We start from the raw sequence: 17,433 nt of genomic DNA on the forward strand, positions 1-17,433 counted from the left end.
TGTGAATTAGAGGCCAGTCTGAGTTACACAGCAAGACCCTGTCTCAAAAAACAAAATAGAACAAAAAGTATGCTGATAGAAAGGTTTTATGTTGGAGATGGATTCCAGTCAGGGAACCAAGTAGCTTCTGAAAATACACCAGGAAGCCCAAAATGGATGTGGCAAGTTCTTCGCTATGTGAGATCACTCTGGGCAGAGCAAAAAACTAAGGAAGTTTGGCCTCAGTTCTGCTATCAAGTCCCAGACAAAGGAATAATATTTTCTGCCCTTATTTCATAGGCAGAAAGAATAATCTGCCTAGGTCTCACTGTGGTCAACTTAGCCACATTTGCCTCCAAATTAGTAAGTCATGGCCAGAGGTCACCAGCTTTCCATCCTGGTCTGAAATTGGCTGCCTGTTGTAGCTGGAGATGAGCAAGGTGCCATGCCATTTGATAGGGTAAGATGCCTACTTCTTAAGAAGCTGTGTAGTGGTGGGCCAAGCTACCATGAAAAGTCTCCCGAGGTGCCTTGCCCCATTTTCAACCACTGTTCTTCAAACAATTCCTTTTCCTTTCAGCTATGAGCCTCTTTACAAAGCAAGGGAAATGGGAGAAGAGGCAAAAACAGTATCTAGAATTCCTTTGAGACAGCCCACAACCTAGGAATCTGTTACCATCCTCATAAATGCAGAGACTCCCCAGACTCTTCAGAGGCTTTGGGTTTTCTTTTGTAAACAAAGTAAACAAAACTTCCCTGGGGTTCAGGAGCCAACAGGAGGCTGACCATCCTGTCCCTTGGTCAAATAACACGTTACCCTAAAGACATTGAGGTCTGCTTCAGGTACCACCGAGATGGTCTCATCTGATTCCTGGTCTATTTTCCAGAGCTGATTTCTTGCATAATTGATAGATGCAGCAAGGAAGAACCATCTTGTTTCCTGGCAGCCTAAGAAGTCACATCCAAGAGTGAGTAGATCAGGTGCCTTGAAGACACAAGATCTTGGGGTTGCAGCAGCCCTGTCCATTAGAGGTGTTGTGTCCCCTTCCTCCCATAAAGAGCTGCTTTATTTCCAGAAACTCTCCAGGGCTGTGTGAGAAGACAACCAGCTCACCAGAGCACCTTCAAGATCTTCCTGTTGAGCATCTGCACACAAACACACACACAAATGCTTCCCTCAGTCCAGCACAATTTCCTCTAAGGAGAGTTCTACATCCTAGTTTCCCAATCCAAGGATGAGAAGCATCTGTCCACCTCACTCTTTAGACAAAAGGATCTTGAAGAGCCATTGGGAAGATTGACAGAAATGGGTTAAATCAGGCACCATTCTCAGCTGTGGAGCCAGAGATGCTTGTGAAGCTCAAAAACAAACTCTGCCTTCCACCAGCCAGGCACTGGGGCTGGGCCACCAGAGAATTCCTGCTGGGAATGGAATCTGGGACGGGGTGTATGGTCAACCATTCCCAGACCAGAGGAACTAAAGACCTTGGGTACCAGCACCTCAGGGTCTTCATTTTTGGACTGCCTGGAGGTCGTGCAACCTGGGGATGGGCTAGAGAAAGCCTAGCTCTTTCAAGTTTTTCAGTGCAACTGCCTGGCCCACCTCCATGTCACTCTACCTCCAGAGAAGGCCAACGGCCCAGCTGCCTCCTTCTTTAAAATCCCAGCTTCTGGGGAGCAGCTCTGCCGCGAAACAGGGCTGGAGAGCTGTAATTATCCAGACAGGATAAGAGCTATTTTGGGAAGAAGCCTTTCTGCTGCCAAGGCTTTTGACTTCCTAAACTAAAACAAGATGCACAGAAAAAGGGGGTGAGGTTGGGGGAGGACAGGGAGGAGCCTGCTCAGTCACAAACATCAAATCTTATACAAAGGGAAATAGCACCTCTTCCCAATGGTATAGATTTGTATTAATTGGTGAGCAAGAGGCTAGATATTAAGACATCTCCCCCTGGCTTTGGGAAGGAGGTATAACTGAACCCCCTACCCACCTCCTGCTGACTCCCGCTTTCCTAAGACCCTCCAAGAGCACTCATTCAATTTGTTCTGTTTATTGTGACATTTAAGCACAGGCTATTGCATATTGTTTAAGTGTTTCTTGCCCATGTCTTATCTCCCTATTCAGATGGTCAGTTTCTCAAGGCCAAAGAATGTGTGTTGTGAGGCTTCCTGAAATAGTGCCTAGCAGAGGGCTACACATCTGAATAAAAACTGTCTACAGAAGAAGGAAGGAAGGAAGGAAGGAAGGAAGGAAGGAAGGAAGGAAGGGAGGGAGGGAGGGAGGGAGGGAGGGAGGGAGGGAGGAAGAGGGAAGAGGAGGGATTTACTGTTTTGCATGGACATAATCTCTAAAATCTGTGGCTGCTCCCACCTACAGCTGAGTTTAGGACCTGGCGCTGGATAAGAACTCATGGCTGAGGGGGTGGCAGCTACATTCCTGGACACCTCCCCTTCAGCTGTTCTGTTATCTGAGCTCAGGCTGTCCTCTACTCACTTGTTTTCCATCTGTAATCAACTGTTCATCCTGGGTCAGACAGCATGGAGGGGACCCATTAGAAGCTATAGATAGTCCTTGGGTAAGAAAGGAATAAGGTAAAAGAAAGAATGGAAGCAGGAAGAGTTCTGACCATCTTATCAAAACATGGGCCAAGAAGAGTCAAAATACTTATATGCACTGTGAAATCAGGACACTAACTAAATTTAGGACACAGGGCTGCTAAGAGCAGTATCTACCTTATACTTTCTCAAGTTGAGAACCCAAATAGTGTGTAACCCAGAAAAGCGACCCCTTTCTAGAGTCCCTCAGGCAGGAGAGGGAGAACCAGGTAGGGACTAATCCAACCCAGTCTTCCCACACAGCACTTGGCAAGATTCATCATCTACCAAAAGATCACTATTCTTTCTCTGCAGGGCTGCAACTAGCTCCTATTGCACTTTGTGCAAATCTTCTGAGGAAATGTGCTGTTATAGGTACAGCTAGACAAATGAAACACAGGCACCCTTATGCAGCGAACAACCTGCCCAACCACAGGGAACATCTCTGTCTCCCTCCACACCCTCTTCCATCAGAGGACAGGAGCGAGACTTGGATAAGATGATAAGGCAAAGGAAGACTGACAGCACCTCCCAGGAGTATTCTTACCTCCTCATCTGTCATAACAAAGGAGTAGAAGCCAGGCATTCCCAGGGGGCAGCAAATGGAATTCAGAGAGTGCCAACAGGAGGGGAAAAAGAGAATGTTACTAAAGATGCCCAGCAGATATGGGCATAACCTGGCCCATATACCTTCCTAATACAAGTGGCCGAAAGAACGGCATTTACTGAGTACTCAGTGTTACCAAGTACCATGCTAAATGCTTCACATGTAATAGTTTGGTTAATTCTCCCAGTAATATAAGAGGAAGCCATTATTCCCATAAAACAGATGGGGAAACTGAGACTCGGGGAGGTAAAGTAATTTACCCAAGGTCATAGGCAATAGTGGACCCAGCAGCAAGACAATTCCAGAATCCACTTACACTCCTACTTTACAGAGCTTTGCTCCCTCTGAGGAGCAGGGCTGCCCTTCTCTGTCTTTGCTATCCATCACTTGGAGGGCTCATGCTGGTTGGACCTATGAATGGGAGGATTTGGGATTGCATTCGCAGGGCTCTCTTCTCACCTGGAACTTCATCCAGAGCCCTGTCTTCTGTCATGTTCATTGAACTAGAACTTATTTGGGGCCACAATGCTCATAGCAACTCCCTGCTGTCAAGATTCACTGTATGAGGTATGGTCCCACCCTCCCCTACCACTGTAGTGGTCAAGGATATAAAGGGAGAAGAGGGGTCATGAGGTCCTAAGGACACTTAAGGATTCCAGAGTTGACAGCAAGACCATTAGTGGCCTCAAGGGAGAAGCCTGTACATCCCTGGAGATCTTACCTGGGCAGCAGCCATTAAATATGTCCCAAGGTCAAAGGGTAGGGACTTGAGAAGGTTCTAGGAGCCAGAGAGACACGAGAGGAGCCATGAACCTGAATTAGTGTGGAGTTGGCCCTTGGCAAGATTGTGAAGCAGGTAGCTTTCTTTGGTGAATTTTTTTTTATACCAAATGATAAGTAATACCAGCTAAGTTGAAAGGCTATGGGGCTTAAATTGCTCTCTTTTCTAGAAGTGACTTCTCCTTAAAAGGAGACTCTTGAAAAAAGTTCCAGTTTCCAAAATGATTCTAATTGTGGAATTTTAGGCAAGAGACAAGTGCCTCTACTCCTTCATGTACTCTCCTAAAAGACCACCCTCTCACCTGTCCTCCCAACCCTAACTCTCTACAATGGACACACAGGAGGGAAAAACACAGACCTTTTAGCCACCAGATGATTCGATTTTGCATTTCCTCAGAGACATCTGAAATCAACAGAGAGATGTTGCTTTTTTCCATCTGCGGGATGACACCCCTCCTCCTGCCACTTACATCTCCCTTTGTAGCTAGCTCCATATGCCTCCACCGAAAGGAGCCCTCAGCCCTTGAGCCTTTCTCAAAGCTCTTCCAGCCACATTCCCACTCTCCTTCGCCCTTTTTTCCACCCTCTGTGACACTATTAATGCCTTCCTTCTCCTGGAGTCCCAAGTCCCAGTTCATCTGTGCTCCACCTATTATACTTTGCTGCTAGAATATTTTACCCAAGGTCCTTATTCTTTTTAATAGCCCTTACTGCTCCTCAAACTAGCTCAGTCCTTCATTTGTATAGAGCTCAGAAATCAGTCATTGACATCATTTTTTAGAACTCAGAGAAGCTGGTAGGAAAGGCAGGGAGCACTGGGCTCAAGCATAGAACTGGTAGGAGGGTAGCCCTGAGGCCCAGAAAAAAGATGGGTCCCTTCTTGCCCACCCCAATATCCCATCTCACTAAATCAAGGCAGCATGCACCTGGACAGTCTGCTTCTTCACATACCCAGGAAGAAAGCATTAAACCCTTGAATGAGTTGTTTGTTGATATGCTTGGCATCCTGTGGCACTTCTTTCAATGCTTCCTGGCATGGAGACTCCTTTGGTGATGGTGGTGTGCTTGCCTTCTCTCTCTGGAAAATCAGGTCCTCATAGAAAGGGTTTGTGTCTACTTCATAAAAGGACAGTACAGGGTCGAGGGGAGGAGGAGACTTAAGCTCAAAATCAGGTGTTGTTGGCCGGCTTTGGGGCATTTCAACTTCAGGATTCAGTAAAGCCCACCATGAGCAGTCAGGCCCATACCTAGGTAAGGACCGAGGGGGTAAAGGCCGAGGGGTCAGTTCTAGTTCTGCATGGATGGAGGGTTTTTGGGAGGGTTCTAAGTTTGTGAGTGATTTGTTGGGGCCCTCAGGCACTGTTCTAGTTGTCACACGCTGAGCTGACTGTCCTGCTGTGGAGATAGTGACTCTGCGGCCACCCTCGCTGTCTCGTACTTGGGACTTCATGTTAGACTCCGTCTCTGACATTAAGACCTTTGAGAAGGGCTTGGTCTCACTATAGACAGAATGTTTGTGGAGAGACTCAGGCTCTGAACACGCAGGAACTTGGTGCCCAGTATCTAAATCTTTAAGGACAGAGAGTTTGAGAGCTGTGGCCAATTTCATATTTCTAGTCCAGGGCTTGGGTTCTGAAGGAACTGAACTATGAGGACCTGCTTCTGACTCTTGGCCAGGGATCCGTCTATGGACTGTCCGATGGTCTGCAGAGACTCTGTTGCTATTGTACTCTGAGTTAGAGGGATTCCTTGAAGATTTGACCTCACTAGTAGTTGAAGTTCTTGGGATGGGATCTGTTTGTACTGCTTCATCCTTTGGGTGAACTGAAACCCTACGAGGAACTCTGACCCCCTGGGGGTTCTGGATCTTGGAGGGTGGGTCTTCTTCTTGTAAGTTTTGTAAATGCAAGCTATCCTTTTCATCTATAAAACTCAAGCGACGGGAAGATTTGGCATCTGGAAATGAGACCCGATGGCTAACCTCACGCCCTGGCTTGTTCTCACTACTTTTTCGCGTTGCTTCCTCTCTGACTGGACTAACATTCCGATGTGTGTTAATGGCATGGAAAGCTGACATCTGAGATGGCTGGCTCTTTCGATGAGGAGAGGATTGGCGAGGTGCCTCTGTTCTTGATTGGGTCTCAGTCCCCTTTGCGGCAGATGCTGTAGAGAGGCCAGGCCCTGATCCTAGTGACAGAGATCGAGGATAGTATGATGATGAATGGGAAGTGGTGGGAAATGCAGCTTCTGTTCTTCGCTGGAGAGAAGGACTCATGGAGACAGCAGTAGTTTGCTGGCTTGAAGCAACAACGTACCCATGTCCCCGTTGAGTGGAGCTAGGAACATCAGTTCCTCTATGTGCTGCAACTGCTACTTTGGCCCCAGTTTTATTTGTCTTGGCCACCTGAAAGACTACAGGCTTCTGGGTAGATGCCATATTTGATCAGCTGTCTTGTCTTCGGGATCCTAATGAAGCCAGAATATTTATCCTCATTTTTTAAAGCTGCTGTTCTTGGGCTCCCACAAAAGTGACTGTTGTTCTAAGAGTGTCTCCAACAGTTCCCTTAGCTACGGCTCTACCTGATGATGTCATAAAGGAAGGAGCTTCCTATTAAACATCCTGTTGCACAGCCACAATTCTTCAAAGAAACCTAAGCAGTATGCAAAAGAAAATTGAATTTATCTTTGGACTTGACACTACCAAGTCTTTGGCCTAGTTCTTAACACACTCAGGATTTCCTTTTATGTAGGGAAGGCTCCAGACCCTTCCATACCTTCTCTAGGTTCTAGGAATTCTCAGACTCGTTAAGAGAAGAAATCAGCCAGAAGATTCTAGGAGGGTAAGCTACTCAAAGCCAATCATACCGTGAAAGCCTCAGATTTAATGAGGTACCTTGTACTGTATAAAGTTGCCTTGATTTTGTTTGAAACTATATTATACACAAGTCAAAAGATAAGCTCCAGCCTTTTCCAGGTGTGATTCATGGGTGGTGTGGTTGGCTTTGGGGTGAAAATCTAGGTAACTCAAATTATAAATTCTCATATTCTTGGTCCAGGAGGATGTAATCCCATAGGAGAGAAATAGTTAGTATTGGTTTTGGTCATAAATGGCTAGTTGTACACCTCTGACAAGTTACCTGACTTACCTGAGTTTTAGCTTCAATCTGGAAACCACTGCCTAGTACACAGGTATCACACAATAAGCGTAGTGTCCTTTTCTCATGATCTCTTCTGTCAGCAATCAGCAAATAGGACTCTTGCTCTGTTTTTTGATACAGGGTCTTGGTAAGTAGTCTAGGTTGCCTCAAACTCATGGTTTCATGATTCTCCTGCCTCAGTCTCCCAAGTGCTAAGATTACAGGTATACACCACCACACTGGTCATCTGATTTTCTCTTGAAGAGTGACTTTCCAATTTGGATAAGAAACAGACTCTGTTACTTTTCTCTCCATTTTACTACTTTTTCTTTCAGTCATAGACCTTACCATAGCCAATATTTTATCACTAACTCTTAAGGGTCATTGAAGTTAGAGGTGGTCAACCTCATTTTTCTTTCTTTTGTTGTTGTTGTTGAGACGATCTTACTATGTAACCCAGGCTAACCTCTAACTCTCCCAATGCTTCCGCCTCACTGCGTCAGCCTCCCCAGTCCTGGCGTGCACCGCCATGCCCAACTTCAGTCTCACTTTCCTGTGTGCTATACTGATCATTCTCTTCTGTTAAACAGTTTTTCTTCAAATGAGTTATTATGAAGTTGATTAGGTTTGTGCCTAATTATAATGACGTTCTAGTTCTGCCAGGAGTTTTATTCTAGTTTTAAGTTTTAAGTATTTTTAAACCCTTTTATTCCTCCAAATTAAAAAAACTTTCTAAAGAATTATAAAAAGTCGAGAGCCAAATGAGGTGGCTCATATCTGTAATCTCAGCTACTAGGGGGCAAAGATCAAGAGGATCATGGTTGGAGACCAACCTGGGCAAAAAGTTGGCGGGATCCTCTCAATCAGTCAGGTATAATGATACACACCTGTAATGTGGGAGGTGTAGATAGAAGGATCACAGCTTGAGGCTGGCCCCAAGTAAAAACTTGAGAAAAATAACTAAAGCAAAAGGGAGCTGGAGTGCTAGAGTGCCTTCCTAGCAAGCACAAGGCCCTGAGTTCAAACCCCAGTACTGCCAAAAAAAAAAAAAAAGTAAAGTGGCTCAGGAGGCAGAGGTAAGGAGGATCAGGAGTTCAAGGCTAGCCTGGGCTACAGAACAAGATCTTGTCTCATGCTTGCTAGGCAGGTGCTTTACCACTTGAGCCACCCCACCAGCCCTTCATGTATCTTTTACCATATGTAGACATTTACTTATAAATTTAAAGTAAATAGGTTCCTATTACATCTGCTGAATATAACTACTAGCATTATTTTATATGACACACTTTTCTGTGTCAATAAATCCATACCTATAATTTCTAATTAATCCACTTATGGTTCTTCCATAATTTTTAAACCAATCCTTCTTTGCTAGACACTTGAGTTGTTTCCAATTTTTTAATATTATAAGCAATGTTGGAATAATCACTTTTATGTAATTACATCTTTGTGTACAATCTAATTTTCTCTTTAGGGCAATAGTTCTTAATTCTGGTTGCACAGGAGAGCTTTTCAAATCCCATGCTGTACCTCAAATGAAATAAATTAGATAATTTGGGAGTAAGGCCTACGCATCAGGATTTGTTAAAAACTCCTCAGATTGTTTGAATGTTCAATCAGGGGCTAAGGCCCACTGCTTTAAGATAAAGCCCTCTAAATCCTCTCGATTCAAAGTGTGGTAATGGGTCAGCAGGACAAGCCCTACCTTGTTAGAGGATTTGGATGCTACCTCACGCTTACCAATCAGAACATGTATTTTAGGTAATTCTCGGGTATTACAAAATTTGTGAAGCACTGGTCTGAATGGAATCTCTAGGTCAAAAATACTCTTATTTAACATACATACCGATAAATATCCTTGTAGATAAGCGGTACTAATTTACACCCTCAGCACAGTGAATGAAGATGTTTGTAGAGATACTTTTCCTCTTTAGTTTGGTGAAAAATAATATTCTGGTTTTTGTTTGCTTGTTTTTGTTGTTGAGACAGGGTCTCTCTAGCATGGACTGGTCTTTTTTTTTTTTTTTTTGGTGGGACTGGGGTTTGAACTTAGGGCTTCGTGCTTACAAAGCATGTGCTCTATCTACTGCTTGAGCCACATGTTTGTTCTGGTTATTTTTGGAGATGGGGTCTTGTGAACTGTTTGCCTGGGCTGGCCTCTAACTGCAATCCTCCTGATCTCAATCTTCCAAGTAGCTAGGATTATAGGCGTGAGCTACTGGTACCTGGCCTCAGGTTGGTCTTGATCCTCCTGCCTCAGCATCCCTAGTGCTAGGATTACAGGCATGTGGCATCATTTCCAACTTAAATCCCTCTTCTTTGTGCTTCTTTTTCAGTATTGTTTCAGTCATAGGGTTCTTTAATTTTACTCTACTATTGTCTTAATCTCTTTAGTGTTACCATAATAAAATATCTGAAGCCAGGTACTGTTTGAAGAAAAGAGGTTTATTTTATCTTACAGTTTTGGAGGTCTAAGCATGGGACTGGCATCAGCTTCTTAGGCCATGTGGGTAGCATCACACAGGGGCACATGCAGGAGTGAGCAAGAGAAAGAGAGATTGCCAAGAAAGCTTTGTAACAATCTGCTCTGGCATAACCAATCCAGGCTCTCAAGACCTACTCCACTCCAGGAGATGGATCTTTTCTAAAGACGGTGCCCCTAATGACCTAGTCACGTCCCAGTAGGCCCCACATCTTAAAGGTCCTACCACTTCTCAATACCATTACATGAGAGCGCCGAGGATGTGGCTCAGAAGGTAGAGTACCTGCTTAGCAAGTGTGAGGTCCTGAGTTCACTCCCCAGTACTGCCAGATAAATGGCAAATAAATAAATAACCAGGCAAATCCAATACCATTACATTAAGGACTAACCCTCCAGTACATGAACCCTTTGGGGGACAAACCATATCCAAAGCATAGCAACTATACAACTAATATTATTCAGCAGAGAGAGCACGAGAGAAAGTTGACTTAAGTTATTTAGTTTCCAGAGGACCACCTTATTTGTAAGCTCTTGTGGGGCACCTCACCCTTTTCTAACCCCAAGCATATAAGCAAATAACATTACTATTAGTATTCATAAGAGGGCCAAAAGTAATATACTTGGGGAAAAACAACCAAAATTTCATCTGGAAATCCCTAATAATACAAATTTTCCAAAGGATCTTTACTAATTTCATCAAATAGCAAGGCAATATTTATTAATCATCTACCTTGTGTCTGGAACAAGTTACACATTCTGTGTGATGGCCCATTATGAGGAAAACTGAAAGAATCAGTATGTTCCAAAAACTTGGTGCCAAGCCCACAGAATAGATGTGGAGTCAGTTATGGGGTTTTAACCTGAAGTTCGCTCTTGTTGCCTTTTCATAATCCTCAAACTTTGCTCAGAACACTCTTAAACTACAGACTTGGGGCAGCTACTGTGTCTTCTATAAGTATGCAAATATGTTTGCTGTTGTATGATCCTGGGAGGGTCATGGAACCCTCTTTAAGCAGCCTTCTCTTTTGTAAGCAGGATAATAATAGCTAACTTTAAGAGATGTGAACATTAAAAATAATTGCTCAGTTAACAAATATTTGCTGAGCACCTTCCTGTAAATGCAGGTTGAAGGATATGGGAATACCTCAGTGAACAACCCAAACAAGATGTGTGGAAGGCAAGTAGAATTCTATGAGAGAGTCTTACAGAGAGTCCTAATAGTCTAAGGTTCAGGGATTTTAGAAGACTCACTGAGGAAGTTTAAGCTGAGAACCAAATAATGAGGTGGATAGTTGAAGAAAAGCATTTTGGGCAAGAATAGTGTGTGCCACAATGTATGTGCCACAACTGAGAGAAATAGTTTTCTTTTTTGGCAGTACTGGGGTCTGAACTCAGGGCCTCAGGCTTGCTAGGCAGGTGCTTTACCACTTGAACCACTCCATTAGGACTTTTTTTTTGGGGGGGGATGTTGGATATTTTTGATATGGCCTTACTTTTGTTGTCTTGCTGGCCTCAAACCTTAACATTCCTGATTTCTGCCTCCTGAATAGTGAGCATTAAACATGAGCCACCATCATTTGGCTGAAATCCAGTATTTATAAGTGCAATGGGCAAAGATCTGAGTAAGATGAAATGATTTTTTTGCATGGTAAAAAGATCATTGTGGAGAAAAAAAATTTAAGAGTACTAAGAAATCTTTTTAAAAATGTAATTAGTTTACTCCACTTTCTACTCCCTTTCTTAGAACCGTCCACTGGATTCCCAATTTTTGCCATGGTCTATAATCCCCTTGCTCAGTCTCCAGCCTCACTTACCTCCTGCAGCTTCCCCATAGTTACACCACACTGAACTTTTGTTGCTGCAATTTGACGTTTCCCCATCACAGGGCCTTTGTACTTGGCTGCTACTGCCCTTGCTTAGATGCTCATCTCCAGTCACAAAACTGGCTCCTTCCCATCACACCAACCAAATCTGCTCAAAGGTTACTTTTTCAGAGCAGCTTCCCTTGAATACTCTATCTGATATTAAGTTGCCTCCCCCACATACAATTTTTTTTTTGTTGGTAGTGGGATTGAGCTCAGAGCATTACACTTGCTGGGCACTCTACCACTTGAGCCACTCCACCAGCCCCCCACAAGCAATTATTATCACTTAAGCCTATTTATTGTCTTCACAGCATTTACCACTACTACCATTTGTTTATTTAATAACTAGGTAAACTCCAGGACAACAGGGCCTCTGCTTTGTTCACTATTTTTGGGCCTCTGTTTTGCCCCAGCACCTACGGCAGTGCCTGGCATATAGCAGTCATTCAAAAATGTTTGACATGTGGGACTGCATTGAAGAGACCACTTGAGGAAGTTGTTGCAGTGGTCCAGGTTAAGAGTTACTGGTGGCCTGGATGAAAACAGTAGCAAAAGAAATGGAGAGAAATGGGAATAAGGGATATATATTTTGGAGGTTGAAACAAATTAGTCTTAATGATTAATTTTTTTATAATGAGGAGTAAAGGAATGGGAAAGACAAGGATGGTTTCTGGTGTGTGGCTAACTGGACAGTAACACATTGACTGGAAGGGAGAGGTGGAAGTGGATGAAGTTAAGACTATGAGTTCAGTATTGGGTAGGTCAGTAAGATACCCGAAAGGAATCCAAGTGGATTACTTTCTATCCTTTGGGTAGATATATGAACACAGAGCACAGGCCAGGTCATAGACTCACAATACAAATCTGGGATAGTTAGTGCATAGATGATACCTGAAGCCATGGAAATGAACTAGTTTACTTAGGAGAAAACTTGCAGTGAGAAAATATACAGGTGGAGCCTCTAAAGGAGGCTGAGGTGGAGTAACTAGAGATAGAAGGTAAACGAGATTATAACATCAAGGAAGCCAGGGAATAGGCTGAAAGAACAATTAACAATGGGGCCAAAGTGACCATGAGATTTAAGAAGTCACTGTGACCTGAGTAACTGCTAGAGAATGGAGAGAGCAGAATTCATTTTGTCTTTTTCTTTTGGTGCTGAGATCAAACCCAGGGCCTCGCGCATGCTAGGCAAGCACTGTACCACCGAGCTACATCCCAACCCCAGAGAGAGCAGAATTCAGATTCTAGTGTCTGAAGGAGAGAGTAGGAGGTGAGGTACTAAAGACAGATATAGACAAATGTTTCAAGAACTACCGTGGGAGAAGGCTGGAGTGGCTAGAAAGACAGGTGGTATGCTACCAGGAAATACTACCAGCCAGGCAGTCCCAGCTGGCTGACCTTCATTTCACAATCCTCCTACCTTAGCCTCCCAAGAGCCAGGATCACAGATATGCACCACCAATGTCCAGCTCAGGGGATACTTTTTTTTTTTTGGCAGTATTGGAGCTTGAACTCAGGGCCTCACACTTGCTAGGCAGGTGGTCTACCACTTGAGCCACTCCACCTGCCCTATTTTCAAAATAGTGTCTCACAAACTATTTTCCTGAGCTGGCCTTGAACCACAATCCTCCTGATCTCTGCCTTTGGTGTAGCTATGATTATAGGCATGAGCCATCAGTGCTAAGCTCAGGGGATGATTTTAAAGATAGAAAAATCCAAGTGCGTTCATTCTTATGAAAAGGAGCTAGTAAACAAGAGTTAAGAAGAAAAAAAAGGAGAGGAGTTGAAGCTACTGAAAAGAGAGATGCTAACTTGAGAAGGAAAACCCTGAGTGAAGAGATGATATAGGCCTAAGACAGGAAGAGGGATACCTCCTTTAGTATAAGAAGAAGGAAAGTGGAGAGAAGAGGAGCAGAATAGGTCCACCTCTAGTTCAGGGTATACTTCATCTACAAGTGTCCTTCTGTTCTACAGAGATAAATGTGGTCATGTTAGGAGTGCTGGTGGTAGGAAGCTGAGTTAATTACCACTGATGCCTTCTATTTTTGCTGTAAAGTTAGAGGTAAAGTCATATGTTGAGTGTTAATGGGAAATGAGGGATGTTTGAAATAGCTTATGAGATCAGCAGAAAGAAAAACCCTAATGAAAGTGGGGCTGCTGTGTGCAAGAAAAGGATTAATGTATATAAAGTACATGGCACATAATAGTTGCTCTATAACTAATAAAACAGTATCTACCAACATTTAATGCTGACTAAAGTTGCACTTTAGTCACTGACCAGATAGAAGAGTCTATTCTGTAGATAGTTTACAACCCTTATCAGGAGGAGTTGGTATAGGTCCTGTAGCCTTAATGCATACTAATAGATAATGCACAATTTATCATGATGCATCTGCTATTAAGTCCTTACATTTTTATGTATGTTAGTTTTGGCTCACAAGTAGAATAACTTTTTTGACAGAAAGAATGTGTCTTTATCCCTCAAAATTCCTTACACATAGTATTGTCTATAAACTAATTTGTTTTCTGGTGGTTTTCCTCTGATTACAATTGTTTGCTTTAAGACAGCCAAACACCATTGCACTCTGGATGTTCTGACCCCTGCAATTTCCCCAAATGTGGGAAACTCGACTGCATAGTTTGTGGTAGTGGGGGACTGCGTTCACGCTCTCCCCTTAAAAAAAAAAAAAAAGATAGCCAAACAAATTTGTACCTTCCATTTTATCTGTGCAAGGTCATATTCTGGGGACTAAAAAGTATGCATATGACCATCCACATCAGGAATTACTCAGTTTTCACAAACAGAAGACCCACTTACTCACCAAGATAAAATAAAATGCTAGCTAGCTAGTACTGCATAGCTGCACATAGCTTCCAAGAAAAAATTTCTATTCATATGTGAAGATTATAAACTGGAAGTAATTTAGGACATCAATGCTCTAAAAACCCAGCTAGATACATATATGTATCTGGTCAGTAGTCACAAGAGGCTAAATTAGAAAATGTTGTGATCTTAGTCTCACCAAAATTTCATTCTTTTAAATCATTAATAATGTGAGATGTACAAATCCATTATCTCCAAAATACATGGAAACAATGTTGTTTCACTTAAAGAGTTCAAAACACCTTGGGATTTTATTGCTGTCTCCTACTAGGCTGATTCTACCTCCAAAAGAAATATGGCAATACCACAAAGAGGTTGGGAGGTATTTCTGTTATAAAACAAAGATGACTGGTGCAGTTTGTATGATGGGTGGTAGCAGAAGCTGTCGATATATCAACCTTGTAACAAAAATTGAAGTGCCTTTGGGTAGCAGTTTCTCTCTCCCGACTTCCAAACTCACACACAGAAATAAATCTTACACAGCTGGGACCTAATGTATTAAAATTAAACATTTTATTATGTAACAAGAGTTAAAAGTTTCTAAAAATTTACATCAACAAAACCAAAAGCCACTCTGAGCACAATGAGAAACTTTTACAATTACAGCTACCGTGTCCTTTTCAGAAATCTGATTGAAAACAAATGGTGCCACCCATAGAAAGAGCCGAATCATTATGTCTACAGTAGCAGCTGAACAAAGTGTGAGTTACAGAACTGGAACCACTGCCTTGAGCAACTGAAGCAGATGAGAGAAGAAAGGAGGTCACAACCAGGATGCTCAAACTTAGGTTGGAATCCATCTATGATCCAGGTCCATTCAGTCCATTAAGTCACTCTGATCCAGAACGATTATCCTGTGTGCATGTGTTTTAAAGAACAAAAAAGGGAGTTGTGAGTTGATAGGTGCTTTTTAAGATTTTTATGCAGTGCTGGTGATTGAACCCAGGGTTTTACACACATAAGCAAGTGTTCCACCAATGAGTTATGCCCCCAAACCAAAATGTATTTCTTTTAAAAGACACAACTATCCTCTTTCTGTTCAACTGAATTCAAGGGGAAAGGGATATTGGTGTTTATAATTTCTGTATTGTACATCATAGAAATGCAAAATGACTGCAAAGCAATTGACAGCAGCATCTTCTGTACTCCCTCTGTATAAAAACCATTCTTGTGCTGACTCACCACTTATTTTGTGAAAGTTGGCATTAATTTCACCTTATGTTTTAATTAACTATGAACATATAACTATAAGTTGAGCAACTTGTTCTGAATTAATTTTTATTTAGACATGGTAAATGTTATCTAAACACTGAATTGACCTACGAACATATCTCATTACCTGGATGGTTCAGACCAACCTAGTCGCTTCCAAAAACAGGGTTTTAGTTCATCTTGATGAAATATAACAGGAAGAAGAAAACAACTTGATTACTTTTTAGGTCAAAGAGTGTCAGAATTCAGAATTCACATTAGTGTTCTCTATTTAGTGTACTCTTTTTAATGTCAACAGTTTTTCTATTCTGAAGAGAATTTTCCTAGAAACACAGTAATGGGTTCCTCCCCTAAAATTCTACAGTCCCCTGCCACAGCATTGGACACTAATGCCATTAATTCATACAGTTCCTGCATTATACCTTCACAAAGTCCTTGAATTATCTTCACAGTGAATTCAGTCCTAGCTAAATGCCCATAAACTCTGGGCCCCGTGCCAGTCAGTGTTCTGGAAGAACCAAAATGTACTCACGGCTAGTAAATATGAAGATTATTCAATGAAGTGACTATATACAGAGGTTCAGTTAAAGGGAACAAACAAGGAGTGGCAAGGCATCCCATGACTAAACATCACTGAGAAGACTAAGTCTTAAGGCACCGAGGGGTAGGGATGGGAGGACTGTTATTGAAACCTAGAGGAGACAGCAAGGACTGGCAAGGACAGGTTGCCTCATAAAAGCTGTGCTCTGGAGGAACACCATTTCTACAGGCACAAAGGTGCTCAAGCAGGCAGGGAGGGGAAAGAATACCCTAACCATTCTCCTGCCCTCTGATCTGCCAGAGCCTCCTGTTAGCCCATAGAAAGCCAGGGCAGCAGTCCACTAGGGTCAGCATTTGGGGCACAAATCTGGGCAAAGAAAGGAGGGGAATGAGTAGAATGAGCTTAAACATAGGAGGGCATCATTTGTAAATGGCGTATCAGAAGTCTAAAGCTCTACCAAAATAGCTTTGAAATTAAGGTTAATTTGTAACTTTCACATTCTTTGTAAGCACCATTTCAATTCCATAATGTGTGATTTCTTATTGGATTCTGCAGCATCCATGTGAGCTAAATTTAAAACTCTTTTGAAGATGTCAGACTGTTAGAAGGAAAACATCTCTCCAGACAATGTACCAGATAATGATGGTAAGACTGGCTGATGGCTTATTTTAGAAAGAGAATGTTATTGTTTTGTGATTGAGATATAATTGGCAATTAACAGAAAATCTGGGCTGAACTGCAGGGAAAAAGAAATTACCAAAGGTAGGAAGATTATGTATAGCATGTGGGAAACATTTATTAATCATTTTGATGCTCAGCAAAGCCCTAGGACTGCAGACTACATTATAACAATCATTCATACATACCTTCTTCCGAAGTCCCTAAAAAGCTCTCTGATTTTCTTCTTTCTGTTTTGATGCTTTCTTTCATTATTCCCTTCTTTTCATTAACTTCTTGATCTTTGGTTGTCTCCCTTTAATAACAATGATTTGGGGCATTAACACCACTTTCCTCATAATAGAGACCAGGACTGTGTTCCAAAGGAAAAATACAGTAGTTATTACCACTATTAGGGAGGTCTCTATGGGCTGGCTGTTGGTTTAAGTGCTGTGATGGATGCTAACTCCTTACAACTATATGAAGTAATTACCCCTGCCATCCCTACTAGGGGATGAGAAAACTAACACATCAGAGAAGTTATACACTTAGTAAGTTATAGAGTTAGTATCGGACCCAGATAGCCTACCTAATCAGACTCTGCTATATAGCCAGCCTCAAATAGCAACTAGTCTCAAGTAAAAAAAAAATTAAAAACCAAAAAATGCATTTTACTTAAGTTGTAATTTGGTATTAT

At 42.4% G+C, this 17,433-nt stretch overlaps 2 protein-coding genes and 1 non-coding gene across 12 annotated transcripts in view; 1 reads left to right on the forward strand and 2 right to left on the reverse strand.

Annotated features, from left to right (window-relative positions):
- Positions 1 to 742: 742 nt before the first annotated feature.
- LOC109696556 (uncharacterized) lies at positions 743 to 6,395 on the reverse strand. Its single transcript, XM_074044749.1, has 5 exons — positions 4,910 to 6,395; positions 4,261 to 4,361; positions 3,900 to 3,956; positions 1,599 to 1,686; positions 743 to 927 (listed from the first exon to the last, which is right to left on the reverse strand). The coding sequence occupies exons 1-5, from the start codon at positions 6,393 to 6,395 to the stop codon at positions 743 to 745; spliced, it is 1,917 nt and encodes a 638-aa protein (XP_073900850.1).
- Positions 6,396 to 13,960: 7,565 nt separating this feature from the next.
- Positions 13,961 to 14,119, forward strand: LOC141414178 (U1 spliceosomal RNA). The gene has a single exon (XR_012439257.1). It is a non-coding gene; the product is annotated as a U1 spliceosomal RNA (small nuclear RNA).
- Positions 14,120 to 14,873: 754 nt separating this feature from the next.
- Positions 14,874 to 17,433, reverse strand: part of Tex14 (testis expressed 14, intercellular bridge forming factor) — an 89,329-nt gene continuing 86,769 nt past the window's right edge. For 7 of the 10 annotated variants that reach the window (XM_074046195.1, XM_074046190.1, XM_074046186.1 and 4 more), the window contains 3 exons: positions 16,946 to 17,052; positions 15,666 to 15,717; positions 14,874 to 15,180 (listed from right to left, as the gene is read on the reverse strand). In XM_074046195.1, the coding sequence (XP_073902296.1) occupies positions 15,144 to 15,180; positions 15,666 to 15,717; positions 16,946 to 17,052 (196 nt within the window). In that variant the 3' untranslated portion in view covers positions 14,874 to 15,143. The remainder of the gene's footprint in view (positions 15,181 to 15,665; positions 15,718 to 16,945; positions 17,053 to 17,433) is intronic. The other 3 variants (XM_074046194.1, XM_074046192.1, XM_074046188.1) reach the window with 2 other exon arrangements.

The sequence above is a fragment of the Castor canadensis genome, chromosome 11 (genome assembly GCF_047511655.1).
Source record: "Castor canadensis chromosome 11, mCasCan1.hap1v2, whole genome shotgun sequence".
NCBI classification, from domain to species: domain Eukaryota; kingdom Metazoa; phylum Chordata; class Mammalia; order Rodentia; family Castoridae; genus Castor; species Castor canadensis.